General features: G+C 33.2%; 1 protein-coding gene across 1 annotated transcript; it reads left to right on the top strand.

Annotated features, from left to right (window-relative positions):
* Window positions 1-11,858: 11,858 nt before the first annotated feature.
* Window positions 11,859-20,446, top strand: LOC124361358. The gene is made up of 4 exons (XM_046815408.1): window positions 11,859-11,885; window positions 17,225-17,439; window positions 18,473-18,630; window positions 20,139-20,446. Exons 1-4 carry the CDS (start codon window positions 11,859-11,861, stop codon window positions 20,444-20,446), a joined length of 708 nt encoding a protein of 235 aa, XP_046671364.1.
* Window positions 20,447-23,040: the final 2,594 nt, after the last annotated feature.

Raw genomic sequence — 23,040 nt, 5'->3', positions numbered from 1 at the left:
GTAAGCCTGTCTTTGTAGAAAGTGGTATTCTGACACTTCCTTGTATCTTTGTTCTACAAAGCCTTATGTATGTAAAAGAGAATCTTGATGTATTTAGAGATCTAGATCTTGACGAGAAATAGAGATCTAATTGATTTAAAACATGTTAGGCTAAGTAAAAAACCCAGCGTACACTATCTTTTTACTGTCGTAAAGTTGTTCAATAAATTACCATTGATTGTTAGCAGACATTTCCTCTCTTAAACATTGTAAGACAGTTATGTTAAAAATGGCTAAAAAAAAAAGGCTTTTTACTCTGTTGATGAAAATGTTACGTTGTAGTATGGTACAATTTATGTTTTGTAGACTTATCTGACCTGTAGCTTTTCCCGTATGCAATCTAGTATGTAAGCATAAGCTCTAGGAATTATGTGCTTTGTAGACCTGTAGGTTTATTGTATTTCTACAGACAAATGTACACCTTTGACACTGTCAATACATTTGTATATGTGGGGATTGACAATAAACATCTTGATTCTTGAAATAATATATCTTAGGGCCTAAGTGCATTAAACTAACTAGTTTATTTGTTGCGACAACCCTGTCTTGCAAATGATATATCTCAATACTATAGTATTAAGTGCTTGGAAAATGTATTGCATCAAAACATTCGTAGCTATGAGAAGTAACTTCGATTTATTCATTGCAGAATTAAGTAGTAGACATTTGTTTCCTGAAATAATTTGTACTGACAGAAATATGGATAATAATGAAGAGTTTACAGTTTTTTTAAAATTCCAAATTATAAGAGTTTTTCAAATGCAAATGAAAATCAAGAGGGCAGGAGGTATAGCAATTTTTGTAAAGTTGGATGTTGAAATTTTTTATATGTAACCGATAAACTTTAAAACAGCAGATCTAATGATATTAGAATTTAAGTTTAATTCACAGAGGTTTTGTTTTGTTTGCAATTTACAGCTGCATAGCTTCAGCAAGGACGGATTTTCCTATTGTTTGAGATTTATGAGTATTTTCTTTCGTAATAATAATTTTTAAAACAAAAACAAGAACGCTCTTTTCATCGGGGACGCTAATTTAAATTTATTTAGAAAATAGTATGATAATTGACAATTACAATGCATTTCTTTTGCTCAAACGGATTCGATTGTTTATTGAAAGAACCAACTAGAGTAACGACAGAATCAGTTTCATGCATCGATCACGTGTTTGCTAGATTTAGCAAACAAAGTCAAGACTCAACAAGTCAATGTAAAGGTAATAGACGCGAATATTTAGCAGAGTCACAGGAAATGGCTGTCTGCTGTGAGCGTGCGGGTGTCGTCGGGCGGGGGAGGGGTGGAGGGACAGACATCAGTCTGATTCTGCCGGCCCCTCCCCTCCCTCCTATCGCATAGATTACGACGGGCCTTCTGCGCTGACTTGAACAGTTAAATGGGTAGAAGTCTACGACGATAAAAAACCCGTCAACTGCGTTTGATACTTTTCATAATTACCAAACCAAAAAATAATTTCTGATAGTAAATTTTGAACAATCAACCAAAACAAGCGGTGTGGTTTTCAAAATTAAACCTTGGATGAGTTGATTGTAAAATTTTGCAAAAAAAATAAAAATAAAAAAATAAACTCTATAAACTCGTTAAGCAATCACCCAAACAATGGAAAATTAAAATTGCGTTTTATAAAAAATTACAGTGAATAAACTGCAATTTTGAAATCAGAAATTTAAAAAATTCTTATTACGAGAATACTTTTCATAAATGTAACGGAGATTCGAGGACTACGTGGAAAGGTTAATAAATGAAATAACAGGACAAAACGTCAAACGACCCTCCCATACAGTCTTAAATATTAATGGTAACGAAATCTGCAGATATAAACAAATTTGTAATGAGTTTAATTCATTTTTTTTGTCTATTGTAGATAAGCATAGACATAAAAAAATTAAAAACCTGATAACTTTGACTATGATTGTTTAATAAGAGATTTTTTAAGTTATATAATTCAATCAATTCCATGTTTTTTAAAGGGCTCCAGTAGTGGTAGATGATTTATGTATCTGTTATAAGAGATTTGAAAAAAAACACCTCGCCTGAATTGATAATATTAGCTCATCTTCTAATTAAATTGATGATATCCAAAAATAGTGAATGTCCTTAACTGTACTTAATTAATTTAAGTTTTTGAAAAGGGCATATTTCATCGGATATTTTAAAAAACCGCATGTGGTAATTCCTTATGCATAAGAGTGGACCGAATAATGACTGCAAAACAATTTCAGACCGATATCTTTACTCTCAACTTTTGCAAAGATTTTTTGAAAAAATTATGAAAAATAGATTAGTTAAATTTCTTGAGCAAACCCATTTCCATTAGTAAAAATCAGTTCAGCGGTTTTCAGAGAGGGCTTGAGTACGAAACTGCACAGCGTAAAAAACTTTATGGAAGAATGACGTACTTGAAGCGATAAATTCAGGACCTCAAAGTTAGTGGATTATTTTTTGGACATAAAAGATAAGCTTTCGATACCTGTAGATCATGACATTCTATTTAAATAAATTATACTGTTGCGGTATCAGAGAAAACGTTCTTTCTTGTTTTTCAAGTTTACTTAAATAATAGGAGACAATGTGTAAAAATTAGTAATACTTTCAGTGACTTTGGTATAATTAAAAAAGTGGTAGTACCCCAAGGGTCAGTATTAGGTGCAATATTGTTTTATAGTATATATTAATGATCTCTGTAATTCAAAATTTATATGGTAGACATAACATCATTTGCTGACGACATCAGCATTAAACCTACATAAAGGATGACTGGAATGATATAGAAGAAGCAATGAGTATAGATTTAAAAGCCCTTCAATGTGGTTCTCAAAGAACAATATGTTATTAAGTTCTCCCGAAAAAAACAAAGTACATAAATTTTAGCCTGAAAAAAGATCCACAACATTTTACCAAACAAATTTTATACAATTTGTGTGAGTTGTTTGTGTACAAACAAGAGTGTCCTGATGTGTGCAATTGTGTCTACAGTCTGACAATTTTTGAAATACCTGGGAATCTTGACTGGATAGGAAATAAACTGGAAAAAACACATAGACATGGTAAAGAAAAAACTTAATGGTATTTTAAGAACCTTTATTATTTTCTACAAAATATGTGTACGAAGATGGAAGTTATGAGAATTGTTATATTTTTTTTTAAAAAAAACATTAGTAAAGAAAAAAAAAAAAGTAATTAGAATACGGAATATTTTTAGCTGGGGTGGAACCTATGGAAACCAATTTAAAGCCTCTACTAATGCAACAGCAAAGAAATTCATTCGATTGATTTAAAAGAAAAATGTAGGTACGAGCCATCTCATCCATTATTTATAAGTTTAAACATTTTTCCAATTACATATTTCTGTTTGTGTATAAGGTTTTAAAAATATTTTATGTCACTAGTGGTAATTTGCCTGTATTAATTAATATCTACAAAAAATAAATTAAGGCATCAAAGACAAAATAGCAGTTCCAAAACCTAATTTAACTATTTTTAGAAAAAGCTATTGTTTTTTTAGGACCTAAAATGTTTAATACAATACCAAAAGATATAAGTAATTCAAAAAATATACATATTTTTTCAAAACTATTGAAATTATGGTTATTAAGTAAACAAGAATATAAATTGTCTTCTCTGCATACCATATGTTAAAAAGTTTTATTTCGGATCAAAGTTGCACATAAGTATAAATTTAGAATTAACATAAGATATTTGATAAACAGGAAGTTTTTCTAATCAAAAATAAATTGTCAACGAAACTTAGAGCACCCTTCTTCTATCTGAGCTATCATGACTTTAATTTAGCATGAAGGAACCTCTGCACAGGCTTTGGCCTTTAGAGGCCCTATATACTCAATAAAAGTATGTTTCATTAAAATATTTGTTAGTATAATCATATATCTGGTGTTTTCCTTTTTTTTACTTTTAGTTTATTTTGATGTAAGAGGTCATCATGCAAGTGGTATATTTAAATGTGTGCTAAAAGTAACTAAATATAATGTTAAATTGATTTCTTAAGTTATTAGTATACAATATCTTGTACTTGTTTTAAAAATATGTACGGAACACTTTTAATGAATAAAAATATTCTTATTTCTTATTCTTATTCTGTAATAATGTGTACTGAGATAGTTACATTGATGGATGGATTAGATTAAAACTAAAACAAATATATATATATATATACTATATAATATATATATATATATATATATATTTATTTATGATATTGGCTTCTACTGATCTGTCCCTGTGACACAATGCAACAAGACTTCCTCACTAGAATTTACTAATCTAGTGCATCAGTGGTTCTTTCTGGAATACTTTCGAATGGTTTACAAGTACAAATTTCTAAACTCTTCAAATATCAACAGTGTATTTTTATGTAGTTTAATGGCTACAGACACGTCAATTTCCAAAGGTGTTACCTTTGTCGATGTGTTCTATATCTATAACACCTTTGTAAGTCCCTTAAGTTCCATGTAGTTTTAAGTTGTACTACAATAATATGTTTGGATGTTGTAGGGACCATCGTTGATAAAGCGTGTGTATCTTTAATGCACAAATCAACCTCAAAGTACAAAGAATGGATGTTCCTGAAACATAGTAATGAGAATCTGTAAGAAAAAAGATTCATCGAAAACCTCAATTAATGGTTACTAGATGATATATTCATACTAAGGTCAAATTGGGTTATAAAAAAATGCCCATAAAACACTGTTTCAAGTAGTTTTTAATTGTTAGTCGTTACATTATTTTTCATAGAAAACACTATATTTTAACGTGACTACATTATTTATTGATATAAATAATAATAATATAATACTTTATTTCCACCATCGAAATTCATGGGGAAATTCATCTGTATATATGAACTATTTACTATACAGTGGCATTAAATATATTATATTTCTATGGTAGATTCTGTATCAAAATCAGCATCCTATTGCATACCATTGCCTTAATGTAGCACTAAGGAAACTTTGTACAGAAATTGAATGGGTGGCGCCCAAAACCACATCCCAATTCAAAATGTTTTTTTATGATATGCGGCTATATATGCTATAAAACTCGCCTTCGCCTCGCTGGGGGCTATACGCCCCCATGGGCCCCCAAAAGTGAAAATGCTTGCAAATTCGGGGATAAGCGGAATTCGGTGACATGGTTAAGTCCGGACATTAAGTAAATGAAACAGGGATTTTTTAAAAATTGACCTTTTTTCATAGATTTTTTTTTCCGGATTCGTAAAAACTTTTGACTTTCAGGGCATTTTGTGCCGGTTAAAAAAACCGTTAGAGATACGACAAAAAAGATAGTGACTGGACCTTTCTTGTTGGAAATTTAATTTTGGGGTCTTTTCGATTGTGCCCTTAGATCTGATCTACGACCTATGGTTTAGCCAGAAATGAGCTAGGGAGAAAAGTCTGCACGGTCAGCTATCTTGAATTGTTTAGTATAAACATAATAAAAACCGACCTCAATGCAGTATTTTAAGTCGAACAGGGGGTTTTAATATCACCAGGATACTATCTAGTCAAGGCGAGAAATTCCCTGGGTGGTGATTAATGGTAAGGAGGTTAAGACAAGAGGGGGTTTAATTTCTGTCAGGATATTGATCTGGTCATATGAACAAATTCCCAGGGGGGTGTTAAACGTTACCCGGGGGATAAGTCTCCAGGGGGTTATCTGGTCATACCCGGAATCTGTCCCAGGGGGGGGGGGTATAAGATTTGGTGACTGGTAAAATTCGGACATGAGGTCATGGCAAGGAAGATTCCCTGGGGGAGGTTTAATGTTACCAGGGGATTTTGGTTTAACACATCAGGGGGTTGAATGTACAGGAGAGGTTATCAAGGTCATACCAGGAAATCCCGGGGGGGGGGTGGGTTAATATTACCGGGGTTAATGACACACTTGGCCTTTTTTTAGAGGGTCATAATTGTTTCTGTGAACATAATAAATATTCCTCTGTCCCTATCTACTATGACGCTTTAGCTAACGCTCAGCCACCACTCCCGAAGTCACTGAACCTTTCTGTAATCACGTTGATTTCCTAAATCCCGTTTAAAATTTGTTTTGAGTATTACGACCAAACCGTTTAGCCTGCTATCAAGCCCAGGAATGTAAATTTTTAGGCGAAAATGTCCAATATTTTTCACTTAATCGCGTTTTGCGGTCCAAACTAAGGAAATATAGTAAAAAGTCCACTGGAACCTTTTTTGTAGTGTCATCTTATTTCCTAAATAAAAACGTTAGTCTTATTTTGACCTCCGACCAATGGTTTCGTGCCGCTATCAACGACCCCAAAAACAAAAGTTTCGCGTAAAAGTTACAACAAAATTGTACATAATCACGTTTTTATTCGGCCCAATACCAATCGAGATAGGCAAAAGATTACTGGACCTTTTCTTCTGTAGATCGCGCAAATTTTGCTAATTTGATGGGTCAATCAGATTTGAGCTAACGACCAGACGGTTCGGCCGCTATCGGGCTTGAAACATATTTTTTTATCGAAAAAATATCTCTGGAATTATCAAATGTTCGAGCGTTTGGTGTCGCTTAAACCATGGAAAGATAGAGCAAAAAGTCACTTAACCTTTTTTTGTAGTTCACTTCATTCCTGACCATGAATTTTTCCGTCAGATCCGAGCTAGCTCCAACGGTTTTTCGCCCCGCTATCGGGCCTTACAAAAAATTCCTGCAGGGTGAAGAATGCGCGATTTTTTGGAATTTTTTTTGAGGGTTGAAAAATGAAAAAAAAAATTCTCACTTTTCGGGATTTTCCTGTGGTGGTTACACGTGGAAAGCTATCTGTGTATACCAATTTCAAGTCTCTAACTCATCTGGAAGTAGGTTAGAATTAGTATACGTGAGTGAGTAGAGTCAGGTCAGTCAGTTACACATTGCGGTTGTATAATATATTAAGATATGACTTGCTGAGACAATAACTATCATAAAAAACATAGTTCATATTAGTTAAAACAGTACAAAAATTGATTTTACAAATCTAAGTTCATCGTCCAGCTTGTATACACTATTTCACTGTGGTTGTTTAACACTTTTAAAAATTTCAAAACTTGATATTTTATGAAACTAGAGTAAAAACTAAAACTGTTTTGTAATGCATTAATACATTTCCTAACGTATTTGTTTATAAATATTTTTTTTGTATCTCAACAGTGTTTCTGAGATATGGAGTACAATGTAAATCCCATGAGAATAAATTTAATGATAATTTTCAGTTGTCACAAACTGAGCCGGAAGGACTATTTTGTTGCTGTTAAAATAGTTAATTAATGCAGTTTATTGCCAAAATAAAAACTTATATAATTGACACTCTCATTGCAAAATCTACTCAGTTATAACATTTATGATAAGACTATACATTATATATGCTAAGAAAATAAAAATGAAGAATTTTGGCATATTATTTAAAATAGCAGTAATTATGTTTTTATTATGCCTTTTTTAACTCTAGTTAGTTAAAAGCATGACAGCACCTCTAGTCATAGTGATGATTCCATAATGTTCGTATTTTGTATTTACAATTTACTTGTACGAATTTAGATGTAATTAATAAAACAAATACTTTTCTATTAGGCTCACTTAAATGCAATTTTTTATTGTCTAGTTTTTAACCCTTTGAGGAACATATAATTTGTTTGTGTTGTGAAAGGTTTTTTCAACTGCCATTTATTTTGACAGGTAACCTGAAATATACCCAGGCTAAAAAACAAAAACTTTGAAAAATGATTCGTAAGTCATTGAGAGCTTAATTAGATTTTCACAGAAATGAGCGATAAATCTATGCTCATTATAACATAAAACTTTTCAATTTATAAATAAAATAAATATTTCAATTATGTTAAAATGGAAGTAGATTAAAATAATTTATTAATATTTGTATTTAATATTTAAAAAATAAAATCTTACACTTCATAGTTCATATATTAAAAAAATAAAAAATGGATATATTCACCTGGAAAACCAGCAAACAATTATAAACGACAATTTTATCTGAAGTTGTAAAAAACTTAAACGATGCCATGAGTAGGTTAAGGTATATCTAACGTTTATTTTATAAGAATAGGCGTAGTCATGTCAACAAAGAGATACTCATATTGGGAGGCTTATAAAAGCTTGTAGTAATTAAAAAAATATATACCTTATAATAATTTACAAAGTTTGCTATGATTATGGCCCTTAAAAATGTTTACCTGCAGAACATCTTTGTCATACATACTCCCACCGTTATCTGCACTTGAGTAGACCCGTTCTGATTATAAAACAACATCTGTTTCTATAGGTATTTTGTGTAGTTATTTATCCTTTTATTATAAAAAATAAACATACTAAATTTTACAGTCCCAAAAATAGTCAACAACTGAAAGCTAATCAAAATAACAACTATTCATTATAAAAGAAACGTAGTGGCAATATATTGCACACCTGTTCTCCAAAATAGTCAAACATGTTTCATGTGTGTTTGATATTATAAAATGTTTGCAAGGTGGAAAATCGCCATAGAATCCCTCCTAAGAAAAACTGCCAGAACTAGATAGTATATTCACATTCACGAGAAAATAGGAGAGGACTTTCAGTAACGTGTACCTGGCATCCCTGGAAATGTGTAACTAGTAACCGCCAGTTTTCGCTATAAAACACAGTCATCCCCACCAGTCCACCCGAAGAGAATGCAGTATGAGTTGGATTGCCTCAATCGGATTGGGTATGTAGAATTATCTGCCAATTAGTTTACGTTAATGTTAATATTTATGTTTCATTATTGGTGTGCCTGTACTCATTGAACCATTTACTTTTTTGCTGTTAGTTTTTTAAACAAACACGTGATATTATCACATTATAAGGAAAATTCCAATTATTTACAGGATAGAAGCAATTAATGCACATGAATGATTGTGAAAATAATACTGAATAGGTGGATCCAGGACTTCTTCTGGGAAGCCCGTCTCTTCATTTTGTTGTGTTTGTTCAGGACAGCAAGGGTTAGATTCACCCATTACTAATTCCACTGTTTTTTTTCCGTGAACTTCCATAATATCTAAAATCTTACAAACAAATTAAATAATGCAGAGCTAAATGTTTTTGTTTTAAATTCTGAAATTTTATTCTGAAGTGTGTAATAAGGGTTGGATAACCAAAGATCCAATAATTTTTGTTTCGGTGTTTCAGGGGCTGCAAGTACAATGTTTTGTCCTGTGACATGACAATGAGACAGGCAGGCCGACTGTGTGGGTGTTCGTCATGGCCTTACCTGAAACAAAACACCAAAAGTTTGCAGTGAGTTATCAAGCGTTTTGTATACACATTATTAGTATATGTATGATAGATATTTAAATGTACCATATCAAGTGGCTCGTAAAAGGATGCGATTGAAATGTTATAACCCCTTTGTTATTTAATTGTACAATGAGATACATGGCTGTCATAAAAAGTAAGACTGCTCATACCTATCTCGGTTGTTTGAGCGAGGATAACGTGTTATCAAAACGATCCTAAATCCATTCGGCTTTGGGTAGCGAGCGTAAATGTATGAGGCATGTGATCGATGTCGCCGCGCGTTGGCTTACTGTCTACCCTTCAATTCTGTTAGCAAGCCAAAGGACGCAATTACGGTAAAAATCCGAACGTTTTTCATTGTAGTGAATGCTTATTTCGAATGTCCCTGGTCAATTGAGAATCCTGCTGAAGTACGTGTTATTATTCAAAAACTTAAAAATTAATACAAAATACTAATTATTAGAGCATTTTCTTATCTAAGGTTTAAGTATGTCTTACATTATCAATAAAAACATAGACCTTATCTACATAATATATAATTATAAACTAATAAATTATTAGAGCATTACATTTATGCTAAGTTCTATTATCAGATTATCAGATTTTCCATTTTCATCACAAAATCAAATTCTACTCATAAAATAACATAAACTTCATTGCCCTCTATAAAACAAGATAAGAAAATTTTATGTAATTACACAAAACTGGTCACATGATGAAGAAGAATAGCAAAAAATACACACCAACAGATATATTTGGTTACGGCACTGTTTAGTGAAAACGCCCGCCTCTACAGCCGCTCCAAAACTCGGAAGCCCGCCTAAAAACGCCCCCTCCATCTACCTCGCGCACCGCCCACCCGCTCCGCCGCCTACCCACCTGCCCCCCCACTACCTATGCCCCCCCCGCAGCCCCTCCAAAAACCATTAAAACAAAAATACCAACCCTAAACCTCCCCCTGACCGTGGAATTAGTTTCGTCTAATAATACATTCCTAGTCCCCGCAATAAGCATGAAGCATGCGTCTGTTATTTACAAGGCTCTTTGTGAACTAAAAAACTCTACAGAAGACGCGATAATATTAATTTAGGATATAATTCGTTTTTTAGAGTTTTAAGGTCAAATTCTATCATTCGAATATATCTGTCTAATGGCAGGGTTTCAAATAAGACATCTATAAATTTACTTACATCCGGCGTGTTTTTTTCTAGGGTGAAACAGGTTCTTAGTAGAGTAAAACTCCTATTGTTTTGTTTCAGTTTTATTGGCTCAGCTTTCAAATTTACATCCTAAAATTAGGTCTTTCCATTTTGTTAAGTTTTTATTTCAAAACATCATTTTTGAAGAATCCTGACAATAATAAGTTTCATTTATTAGGGGTCTAGTAGCTAAAGAAATAATGAATGTATGTACAGTTTTATTAACCCAAATTGAACTTCCACTAGAAATAAATTGTATATTAGGTACTTTGGATTATACCGACCACACCAGTATGAAGAACACAAAAATATGAAATTTATAGAAACCAAACATGATAGAGCGAAAAAAACACTCTTTTAATTACAAAATTACAATCAATCAACATGCATTTCCAAGTATTGTGATCCGGTATTTTTTTTTTTTGTACGCTGTTTTATCCTTATCTTTTTCGAGAATCCCGATTACGGCAGGCTGCGGCTGCGCTTATTATAAGTTTTTCGTGCAGGTACATAATTGTCCTTGTTCCATTACAATTCAATTATATTTCAGATCAGTCCCTCTAGAATTTGATATTTTACTGAATAGGTACTATCTCCGAGGGATGTTTTTCTTTCGGTTGACATCAGCGCGCTGCCGAAAGCCCTTGCGTGATGGCCGGAGGCACTACGCATTTTGCGTGGCGGAGTGTGATCAAGAATAAAAATAAGTTTTGTGTGTTATTTTTTCAATAAATATAGTTTAGTTTTTAGTTTTTGGTAATGTTTGTTTTTGTTGATTTTTGTGTTTGGAGAAATGTAGGAGACTGCAGTCACGTTATCTACTAATCCGTTCGACTTTGACCTTTGTCTGAGGATGGAGAGGGGTTTGCGTGATAGACAATTCCTGTTTTATATTGACCGAAATATTGTTCTACGCTAATCTAGTAATCATAGAAACAAAATGTCAAAATAACGATTCAATGTCCGGGTGTTGTCCGGTATAATCCAAAGTACCGTTTATTAATTTGTTGATTGATAGTTAACTCATAAATTGTCACACATCTGTGCCTGTAAGGCTTGAACAACACCTAACCTAGCCTAGTCAACCCAGACGTTCCCTGATTTGTATATAGGGTGTTGTTTAAAACTGCTCCGTAACGGTATTACCAGTACCTTCAGATCTCCAAAATATCTAAACCTCTCGAATTGCTGAATACATGCAACACGACACCCACACGTGTTGGCTTTGGTGATGTTTCAAAGTTGTTTCAAACGGCAAAATAAAAAACGTTTCATACAGGAGTAATAGACAAAATCTATAGTATATAAAGCGATCATGTCTTGTGAAGAGTTTACAAGGAAGGTGGGTTAAAACATCTCAAGAAATATGTTTCCAGGTTATTAGATTTAAAATTTTTTAATCAATACAGTTTCGTTATTTCAATCTCTCAGAAGAAGCGTTCTCTGGCAGATATTTTGTTACAGTTGGCTGTAAAGTCTGTATCACCAGAGTAACAAGTTTTGTATAGTGTATCTTGTTTATACAATATTGATTAACGATTGTTTTCAGACTTATATTTTTACCCTCCGTAGTGAAATTACCTTTGTGTAGTAAGTTAAATCTATATAAAAAACCCTTTGTTTTCAGGACTATCTATGTGCTAGAACTTGACAGTGGAAGAAGACAAAAGCTCTACATGATGAAATACCTGCTCTTAGCCTATGAGAAGAGTACATTCATTCAACATCATTCACAGAGATATTAAAACCACGCAACTTTCTATACAATCGGCATACCAAGCAGTAATGTAAAGTTGAACTCTGAGTAATACTGTAATCACTATTAGAACAAATTCTTAGCATTTGAATCTTAGCATTAAACCCTTTCTGTTAATAGATGTTTCAAAATCAATTAACTATGTAACTCTCTGGACAAAGGTATACCACACGTTATTGCTCAGGTCAAGACAAACATATTCAACCATATGGACAATAGGTCTCTAATTGCTTAGTGTATCCTATCTGTCTGCTACATGTTTTATATAAAAAATATGAATATATTCAAGAATAATAAATTAAAATTATATCAAATTTGGCTTAAATGTCTACAATAACAAGCTCAGTTTACTGAAAACTATCATGAAATTAGATTTTTGAGTGAGTTTTAAAAACGGCGGCCATTAAAAGTTTTAATAAACTTTGAATATCTTAAAACCAGAAATATTTCTTGAGAATTACAAGAATAGCAGTTATTAGAGGATTTTATCCAAAAATATAATGACATCAAAAATATTTTAAAATTGAATAATAAATAACTGATTTAGAGCTGTTTTACTGTGATAATGACATTGGCCCCACATTTGATAGACTGCCCATTTATGTCAGTTTTTGCACAATTGTTGGCTATTCACTGAGAAACCATCAATGTGATTCCAATATACCTTTGTCCTGAGAGTTACAGTGACACCCCTGTATAACAGTTATTGAACAGGGGTGCCACAAGGATCTATATTGGCGACCTCTATTTTTTTTATGTTATACTTTGGAGGTATAGCTAAAAATACCAGTTATTCAGTAAAAGTGCTTAAATTAAATGATACGAACTTGAAGGTAATAAATATCATAATACTTTGTCTGAGAAATCTAAAACCAGGTATATCCATTGGCTTGTAGGCTGGATTTAAGGAGTGTTTCATTCATGCAGGGAATGTTCTTATGGAAAGTAACAATTAGATTTAAGTTTTTCTTGGGAGAAGAGAACTCATCAAAAAAATTGTCTGAGACAAAAAAGTCAGGTGCCTATTGTTGTGGTTAAGTATGATTAAAATTTATAGCATCCCAAAATTAAAACCCTAAGCTTACAAAATTATATTGAAATATATCATACAAAAAGTATTTAACTAGGAGTTTTTTTGCTATGGTGAAATATCTTGTGGACTTCGATAGAAAAAGATGATAGGCAAAAATATTCCCCAAAAAATTTAGCATACATGTAAGTATGATTGCAAAGTGTTTAGAATTTCAATGCATATATCTAAAACAATAGAGTTTCAATGTTATAGAAATATTTCAATAATATAATGATGGCTTAATAATTCTTTATAATTTTTTTCAGATTTCTATTGGTTGATTTTGGTTTGGCACAAAAGGTCAATTGAGAATGAAAAACTCTCTGCGTAATCCGATTATGAAAAGGAAAAGAGAAGAGTGACGTAAGTATATTTTGTAAACTAATTTTAAACAATACAAAACACATTTTTGAAAATCCTTTTGTAAGTATTGTTTGGGCTATTGGAAAATCTTAATTGTCTCTATCAAATTACACAGTTAGGTGTTGTATATTTATTATATCAATAAAAAGCTTTGAAAATCTTAATTGGTACAAATTCAGATATGTGAAGTTTTTAATTTTAGCTGGTTTTTTAATCAGACAATTACAAATAAGCCTCTTCATATAAAATATTGAGCAAATTTACTTTGGTAACATATGATATTTATGTAGGGGAGTTGCTTTCTGGTTATATGTATATATTTTTCTCCTTAATCCTTTAGATTGCTGATCTAGTGTTGGAGCCCTACCTTGCATGAAACGACATGCTCAAGGAACAAAAAATAGAATTTTAAACTCCTTAACAGAATATAATGTAATGTTTATAATCCATTTCCAATAAGTAATTATAGCATGTTTCATAAACCTTATTCTAAATTAATAGTATGTCAAACAATTTAAAATGTAATATCGAAATTTATCCATTTTATATGGGAGCCATATACAAATTTTGATTCAAGTGTCTTGAAAAAATGCATTGTACCAGTGTTCCGTAAGATGAATTGTTTTGAAAATTTAATTATAAAACTAACTACATACCATCTAAATAAAAATTGAATAAAAAATAATGTAAAATATCATTGCAACTTAAGTGAAGGTGGTCAAGTACACAAACGCTCTGTAGTATGCCTCGAATGAGTTCTTAACACAAATTTATTAAGGTGACAAGATATTTATAAAGTTATCAAATATAGCCCTTGTGGGCACGTAATTCAGATTGTACATAATAAATTCATTTTAAAGTTGAGTTTTAGGCTCCAGTTCTCCTTCTGCCTTAGTGCAAGTTGTCACAGACATGACTCCTCCTGGAAACTGGAGTCAGTTATTCTGAAGAGATATAAAAAAAACAAAGCTGGTGACGAAGTAATTCAAATCGCACTCATTGCATCATTTTGACAACAAGAGACGCCTACATTACAAATAGATAACTGCAGAAGATATAATAATTTATATCGTTGTGCATTCTGTAGTAATGTTGATCAATTGTATTTGTTTATTTAATACAGTGACCTGAAAATGCGGAGAACCCCAGGGTAAAGCGGTGTGCTCTGGAGCAGGTGGCGGGAACAAACAGGATCTGAGTGGATTTTGCCAAGCAACCTCAAGCACCCCAACGTTCTATCCACGAACACAATCAAGAGACCTCTGACAACCAACATCCTCAAATGTTGATAAATAACACTGCCGAGAAAGTGTACGGCAAGAAGCAATCCTTCAGAACTTGAATGCCGCAGAAAGTGAAGTCTACCAATGCTCAAACAGTTTATGTGCGCGTCCAGAATTCTCAGGTGACATTTTTTATATACTCGTAACTTTTCAATATTTATTTTGAAGCTGTAAAACATTGTGTGTATCTTAATATGTTTACTAGTTAATATATGCCCATATAATGTACTAAAGTACATGACATATCCATTGCAATCATACAACAAGTTCTTCTGTACTAAGGTAGGAAGCGCAAGAAACTTTTCTTCTGTACTCATGGTATTTGAAATTAAATTAATTAAATAAATTTACAAGTCTTCGTATCTGACAAGGTTTTCGACTTCAATCGATGTAAGATAGTGAGTTGAGCCAATCGTGAAAATAAAAGCTATCAAGCTGAAATTTTTCTTGTTCATCTGTTGGGAGTTCTCCCGTATCTCACCAAAGTTGGATTCTTCAGCCATTTAGGACCACAATTTTGATGTAAAAACTTGTTTAAGTGGATTTGGTGCGAGCTTTTTAGTGAAATGGATAAAATTGAGTATCAAGTCTAAATAAATTAAATATTTTGATTTTTGAGTAGACAATAATACCATCGCAAAATCAAAGGCATGAATTGGATTCTGTTGCATTGGGTGCTCTAACACCACCAAGAATTACTACACAGTGAGAAATTTAGGACTGCATCAAAATTTAAGAGCATAGAGATGGATGAACGTTCATCGAACGTACAAACATTGCAACCTAACCGATGAAAACATCAAGCCAAAGTTCACCAAATTTGTGCGTAGACGACCGCCCCGCCAAATTAAAATGAGAAAAGATAGAGATGCTATGTACATGTGCAAAAGGAAAGTGTTTGTCCACGTATTAAATCAACATTTAGAGGTCATGAGAAAGCTGCCCCCGCACTGCGTTGGGTGCCGCGTTTGTTCGTGTTAGACCAAAAACTTGGATACACACCATTATATGTCCAAAAGAAAAAATACGGCCCATACAGTGGACTGCAAAGAGGGAATCGGCTCTAAAAAAGCAAAACTGTTTTTTTTTTTTATGGCTTGTAAGTTATTTTAATGGATTATTTTCATAACGGAAAACACAAATTACAGGAGCAAACTGTAGCATCATTACTTGACAAGTTTATGCAGAACTTGCAGAAAAACGGCCCACATTTGCAGAAAAAGGAAAAAATCCTGTTTCACCAAGACAATGAACGCTGTCTCACACCTCAGTGGGTTGCCATAGTGAGAAAATCTACGAATTACAGTTTTGAACTGTTGGATAATTTCACTTTACTCATCAAATCTACATGCCCCAAGCGACTTCTTTATGTTCCCACCATCTAGAATATTGCACTCACGGGAAACAAAGATTTTCGTTTCAAATGAAGAGGCAACCATCGCGAACTTATTATTTTGATGCTGGAAAAATTTCTGGTACTATTTGGAGACGGTTGCAGAGAAGGAATGGCTGGAACGTTTTGATTGTTTTAATGATATTTCATGTCCATTAGTCCTTATGGGGCATTGATATTAATTAATTTTAGTTACAAATTTTTTGGAGTACCTGGGTGCGTGTGGGGATAATTTTGTGTATTTCATTGGTTTTATTTTCCCATTTTATGAAAGAAGTTATAAGATGTGGTTTAATAATAAGAAATGGTAAAGATTTTATTTGATGATTCTTCATTCTTTTTTTTATTTTCTTCAGTGTATATTATGTAAAAGAAACATGTAACAGAGCACTAAAGAAGAAGGAAGTATGACTGAATCAAGTGTCTGGTTATAGTTTTCTGAATGTCACAGGTTTTATTACTGCTGTCTTTTAATAGAGAAAAAAGTTCAATTTGGGAGTGAACAATGAGAGAAAATTAAAGAGATGTGATGACCTATCTTGAATATTGATAAGACAGGAATGGGATTAAATCACTGAAAAACATATTGAATTTATATTTATATATTGGATTAACTGTAAAATGTGGCTTTTTTATTAATGTTCAAAATATTTTTTTATCATTAATATCTTTAATGCACTGCATAATTTAATAACAACGCAAAAGCGAAATATACAAGACCATGCCTCAAGTATCTAAAGATGTAATCATATTCAGTAACCTACATAAGAATGGAGTCTCTCTTCTCTGTTGCTAAAGTATGTGGATGTGGCAGGTACAGCTCAGCAAAACGAAAGTTTCCCTTCCCCCGCGACCGAAGGTGCCGGTGCTCTCCCTCGCGTCAGGACAGGTGCCAGTGTACGGGCAAGGCGCGCAGATCTGCAACATCTGTCTGACCCGCAAGGCAACAGTTCGCTCCCCCCGAGAGCGGGCACTCCAGGCTTCCGTCCTCCAGAGGTCCTGCTCAAGATACCCACTGCAAAACCACAGGTCAGAACACAGTTTACTTGAGTATTTTTTTAACAAGCCCGATTTTACCAGTACGGCAGAATCTGTATGAAAAACATTAATAAAAAATTGAATTATATATAAAACTCTCTGGAGCAAATAAAATGAATTCTATATATGTCGGAGTTGAGTTCAATTTTATTAATACTTATAGATAGTACAGATATGCATTTTAAAAATTATTTATTCACAAAATATAGTCAAAAATAAGAATAATGTAAATTAATATCAGTTAATTTTATATTTTAAATTATTGTTTAAAAACATCCATTAGAACTAAGGCAATTAATTTAATCAAATCGAATTATATAAAATAGTGTTTAGTGATAACATTAAAAGTCCGTATTTACAAGTTCCAGTGGCACGTACTTATTGTTTGAAAATGGTTTTGTAGCCATTGGTGGTACAAGGGAGGAAAGCGTATTGTGTGCCACCAATATAAAAACAATATAACTCTCCCCCCCTTGCTATAGATTGCAGCACAATATGGATTGTATTTTAATATATTAAAATATTAAATGCAGCCGCTACAGTTGAAATATAGCAGGTTTTCCAAGCACAAGTGTGTCACATTGTGAGTAAGTGTGCTATATTCGTGTTTAGTTTTTTTCTTTGTATGTTTGTTGTATTGGGGTTGATGCCCCATACGGCTGTCATGTAAGTTTTTTAGATTTACAATTGGTGTCTAAATTATGATCAGAATAGTTAACAATCTGGGAGAAATAATTTCCGCCGCACTGTGTAGAGCAAAGTTTAGTCAGATCAGTTTCTGTTTAAAAATCTGTTGCTTAAAATGTGGCAAAAATACTCTCAAGATCTTAATTTTATTGGTTTTTTCAAAAATTCTTCTAGCACAGTGGGTGATCTCTTGAGTGCTTTTATCATTCCTTTATCCTTTTTTTGCGCGAGCTGATTAAAAAAAATTCTCTAGAAATAGTCCGTACTTTCGCAGCCACAGATAAAACTGCAAGTAATCAATTTTTTGCTTATGTGACTTACACAAGTGATGTTGCAGCGGTGGACATCGTGGCTGCGGGTGTGATCAGGCTGTGTATCCTGAGCGACTGCTATCACGTTCTTCCGTTCACACTGACGATATCTCTGCCTTGTGTGAATCATCACTGTCTTCTGTCTTCGGGACGACAGCCATAACCACTCTAGCGAAAAAGATCGGTAAGTAGAGAGCGTCTTTTTGTTGTTTCAACCTGTCCCGATGTAGCATTTGAAACTGCCAACATTCAGATATTCAATTAAATTGAAAACGACTTCATTCATAAAAAGTAAACATAGGTTGTACATCAAATGGCATCAATATTCATAAAATATACGTATACAACCTCCAATTTCACAGCCATGATGCGCAGACACTTTGCTGGACTGCGGTGGGTACAGAAGTCGTTATGCCCATCTTCCCCGCTACAAACATTTGTCCACTGTCGAGTTCAAGTAGCAAAATTTGAAATTTCGTTAGTCCCAACAAAAGAGGGTTTTTATAAATCTCATGACATAGCTGAAGTATACAAGAAAGTGTCAAGCCAACATTGTCTTGTTTTTATCACAAACTACAGTTTTTCATGTTAATTTTTTTATGTTAATTTTTTTTGAATGTACTATTTTTAATAATTTGAGATTACCTTTATGCTTCTATCATCTTTTATGAAATGTTAGATTCTTTATTGTATAAATGTGTTAACTGATGGGTGATAATTAGATTTTTTGGCAGATTGCATTGTAATATTTTTTTTATAAACCAGTATTCATTCTTACTCTTTTAACCAGTAGGTGTAAATATGGGAGGGGGGTGATGGGAAAGAACCCTCTTCAAGAGCTGGTGTTCAATAAACGTGTTTATCCAATACTTTGGGATTTTGTTCTACATATAAAAATAAGCAAAATGTTCATACAAAGGTATGTCCTAAAAAGCTTTAGTTTTCTGTCTATCCGTCATGTATGTGTTTGTTAATTTAAAAAAAAAAACGTTTTTGAACCCAGTTAAGATAAAGTTACAAAACTTGAGAAAAAATTGTATTAACATTTTCGGTAGAAAATATTTGAAAATAAAATATTGATAAAAATCCTTTTACCTGTTTCAAAATGGTGGAATCACGTTTAAAATATGCCATCAAAATAACTCACAACCGACTAGCGTCTTGCAATTTTTAAAACCTGGAGATGGATTTAGTTAATATGTATTTTTCAAAAAGATGTACCAAAGTTTAATACAAATCTCAAGTTTCATACTTTATTATCTTAAGCTGGTTCAAAAGATGTATTTAAAAAAAAAAAAAAAGACATACAGACGGATAGACGGAAAACTAAAGGTTTTAGGACAAGCTTCATATGGACGTTTTTGCTCATTTTTATGTGTAGAACATAATCCCAGTGTATTGGAACACTTTTCTGAATACCCTGTATATAAATATTCTTAAAATAACAATCCAACTTGTTTTGAAATACAGCAGTTAAATATTTTATTTTGAATTAGGCCTATTAAATTTACTTTTACTCACGTTCATTCCATAACCTTCTCCGTCCATTGGTGTATTCTTCTGTCGGATACATTTCTCGCCCACAAAGCCAAGTCCTAATTTACACCACTGCTCTCTACAAATCCTACAAACAAATTTCAATAATGAGTCAATAATTTGTGTGCTTGTGCTAACGAGTTGCGGATGTTTCAGGCCGCAATGTGGTCTGCAGTGAGAAGCGGAAGCCACTGAACCTGCTGCGAATCTTGTGCGAGAGCCTGAGACAGCGCAAGACTAGCGGCAAACTGCCCAAGGCTGACCAACCGTTGTGTCAGGATTGCCACCACTCCAACACCCTCGAGCACGGCTGCCTGTGTGAGGACAAGTGTAGGCTCGACCTGTCCTCCAGCTACTTCCCCCGCTCTGCGTTCGACCTGCTCGCCAGACTCCTGGACGTCGACCCTGACACTCGGATATCAGCCGAGGACGCCCTGCAACATCCCTTCATTACAGAGACCTGACCCTTCACTTCTAGTCTAGGTGTATTTAAATGTTTTATTGTTAAGTGTGCCTTATTTTATATGTTAAAACTACCATTATATGTAATGTATGGTTTGATATTAAAATTTTCTTATAAAAATAATGGTGTTTATTTTTATTGTTAATTTCCATTCAGCCACCATTAAGAGTTTAACAAATTTTCAATACATACACTTTTTGACTGAGTGATTAGAAAATACTAAAATTAATTTCTCTCACAAATGAAGTTTTTGAGTACAAGAAATCGGTAACACAACATTTCAAGATCTGCAATCTGATGTATTTCTTAGATGGATAACTAATGTAACATATAATTACAATCTAGGTGAAATTACACAAATCATACCAGAGTGTTGTGACACGCTTAAGTCAGGAGACGCAGCAACCTTGTGCTTCAACTCCATGCACACTATTTGTAGTATTTATTTCCTTCAACACTAAGAAGAGTTAAAACTGCTTAACTCACAATCATCTCTAAATGGTCTGACGCACAAGTAATACACTAACTTTACTAAGCTAAACATCTTAACCAGTGGAATACATTAATTCAAAAACACCAATTGACTTTGCTGCAACCTTAGAAAAAATTTAATTAAGCGGATTTAACCACCACAGGACTGTCAAATCACTTAGTTAAGCTCTGTAAGGTTAGTGTTACAAACAAAATCTACGTTCACTTAATCCAATAGAAATGTTTCTCAGAAAAACCTGGATAACTAAACCGTTTTAGTTAAGAGACGTAGCAAAATGGTTACGACATCCTTTTGTGGAAGAGTTCTTTGACTACGTTAATGAAACTCTCACTCAAATCTGCAATTTCGCAGAAAACATTCTATCCAAACTAAAATTAAAATTAATAGCAGCTGTGAGCAATTTGAAAGACTAAGCACTGTTAGTACTTAGAATGTACAACTGGCCGTGATGATCAAGCCGAACCTGATGCTAGAAAAGGACTTTGGTGTCAAAAAAAACAGTCAACTTCGGACTATAATTATTAAGTCTCAAACAATCAAAGGGCTATTTTTAAGGTTAGAAATTATGAAAGATGCAAATGTAGCATCAATGAAGAATGAAACCTTTTTGAAATTCTCTAGTAAATGAAATTCTGGTTCAGGGGCCATTTTTAAATTCCTGAACTCTTCAACTATTGGTCTTCAAATACGGCCTGTTCTCTTTAATGCTGGGTAGACTCATAAATAATCAACTTCTAACCTGGAAAATACCTGGCTTATTAATTCCATATATGACCACAATGGAAGCAGTTTCCCTCTTTCTTCTTCAAGGTTAAAACTACTAGGAAGAAATAGTGCCTCGTCTTTCCGATGAAACTCTGACTTCCAAAAGTGTTTACTCTATTTTCAAATGGTGAATTTAGTAGAAAATAATAAATTAGTATCAATTCTCCTACACATGTAACTGATAATACGAGTATATTTGACCACTTGTAACATTTTGAAAATTTAACAGCAAAGTTTTTTAATATGAAGGTAACTACAGTTGTATGATTGACCAACTTAAAGCAGATACAACTCTATAGTCATGTAACTTTTTCAAAAAGTAGGTAATATGGGCTTTAAGAACATTAAACGAGTGGTTTCTTAGCTACCAGTAAGAGACATCAAGAAGTTAAAGTAAATTATAACGCCAACAATATTCTTTGTTTAAAGTTTATTATTGATAATGAGAAAGTTTGAAAGGATAACTTTACCTCTTGTGAATAACTAATCTAACACATAATTACAATCTAGGTTAAAATTAAAAAATCATACCAGAGCTGCTTGGAGTCCAGTCCAGGTGTTTTTATTGCACAGAATGCAAGTCACGAGCATGAGAAGTCAAGCTCACAAGCACACGTCACACCAGCACAAGTGAAAGTGGGATAGTGACAAGAAAATCCGTGTCGGCTCTTTCTTCCGCATCTGAAACAATGAGACTCCTGGAATCCATGACACAAAGGTCTGGGACCAAAAAATAGAGCCAGAAAAGGCTGCCTTTACCTTTCTGACCATTGCCTTCCTTGGAGGTTTGGTCTGGAGAAGAGAAACCAACACAACTTGACTTTGTACCTAGATTTAAGAATCTTGACACAAGCACATTTCTCAAAGAAATTGTAGTAAATAAAGACTATTGAGTATTGACTATACAAATAAAGATCCTTATAGTATCAGAATACATTACAACAGCAAGCTATCATGTCGATAGTGCAGAAAAATCATATTACATTTGATCAATTTTGTTTTTTAATTTCCATAATTGTTATTTTATACAAAATGTAACACATAGTTGTTTTTATGATTCAAAGCAAAAGGTGGTGATTAAAGATTATACAAATAAGCAGTATAGCTGGCAGGAAACCACCATTCTGTTCTTTGATGCTGCCAGCTGACAATTTTGGGTTATCTATTTTTATTGTCAACTAAGAATTAACTTTGCTCATCGTCACGTATTTGAATCGTTCGTAGTAAGCCAACCTTATGTTGTAAGGTTTTTACACCTGAAAAATGAGCAGATACCAAACCTCAAAATATTTTGCTGTAATGGTTACAAAAGGTATAACATAATGTTAGAGGATTGG

The sequence above is a fragment of the Homalodisca vitripennis genome, chromosome 4 (assembly GCF_021130785.1).
Source record: "Homalodisca vitripennis isolate AUS2020 chromosome 4, UT_GWSS_2.1, whole genome shotgun sequence".
In the NCBI taxonomy this organism is placed as follows: Eukaryota; Metazoa; Arthropoda; class Insecta; order Hemiptera; family Cicadellidae; genus Homalodisca; species Homalodisca vitripennis.
This window is presented reverse-complemented; position numbering and strand designations above follow the sequence as displayed.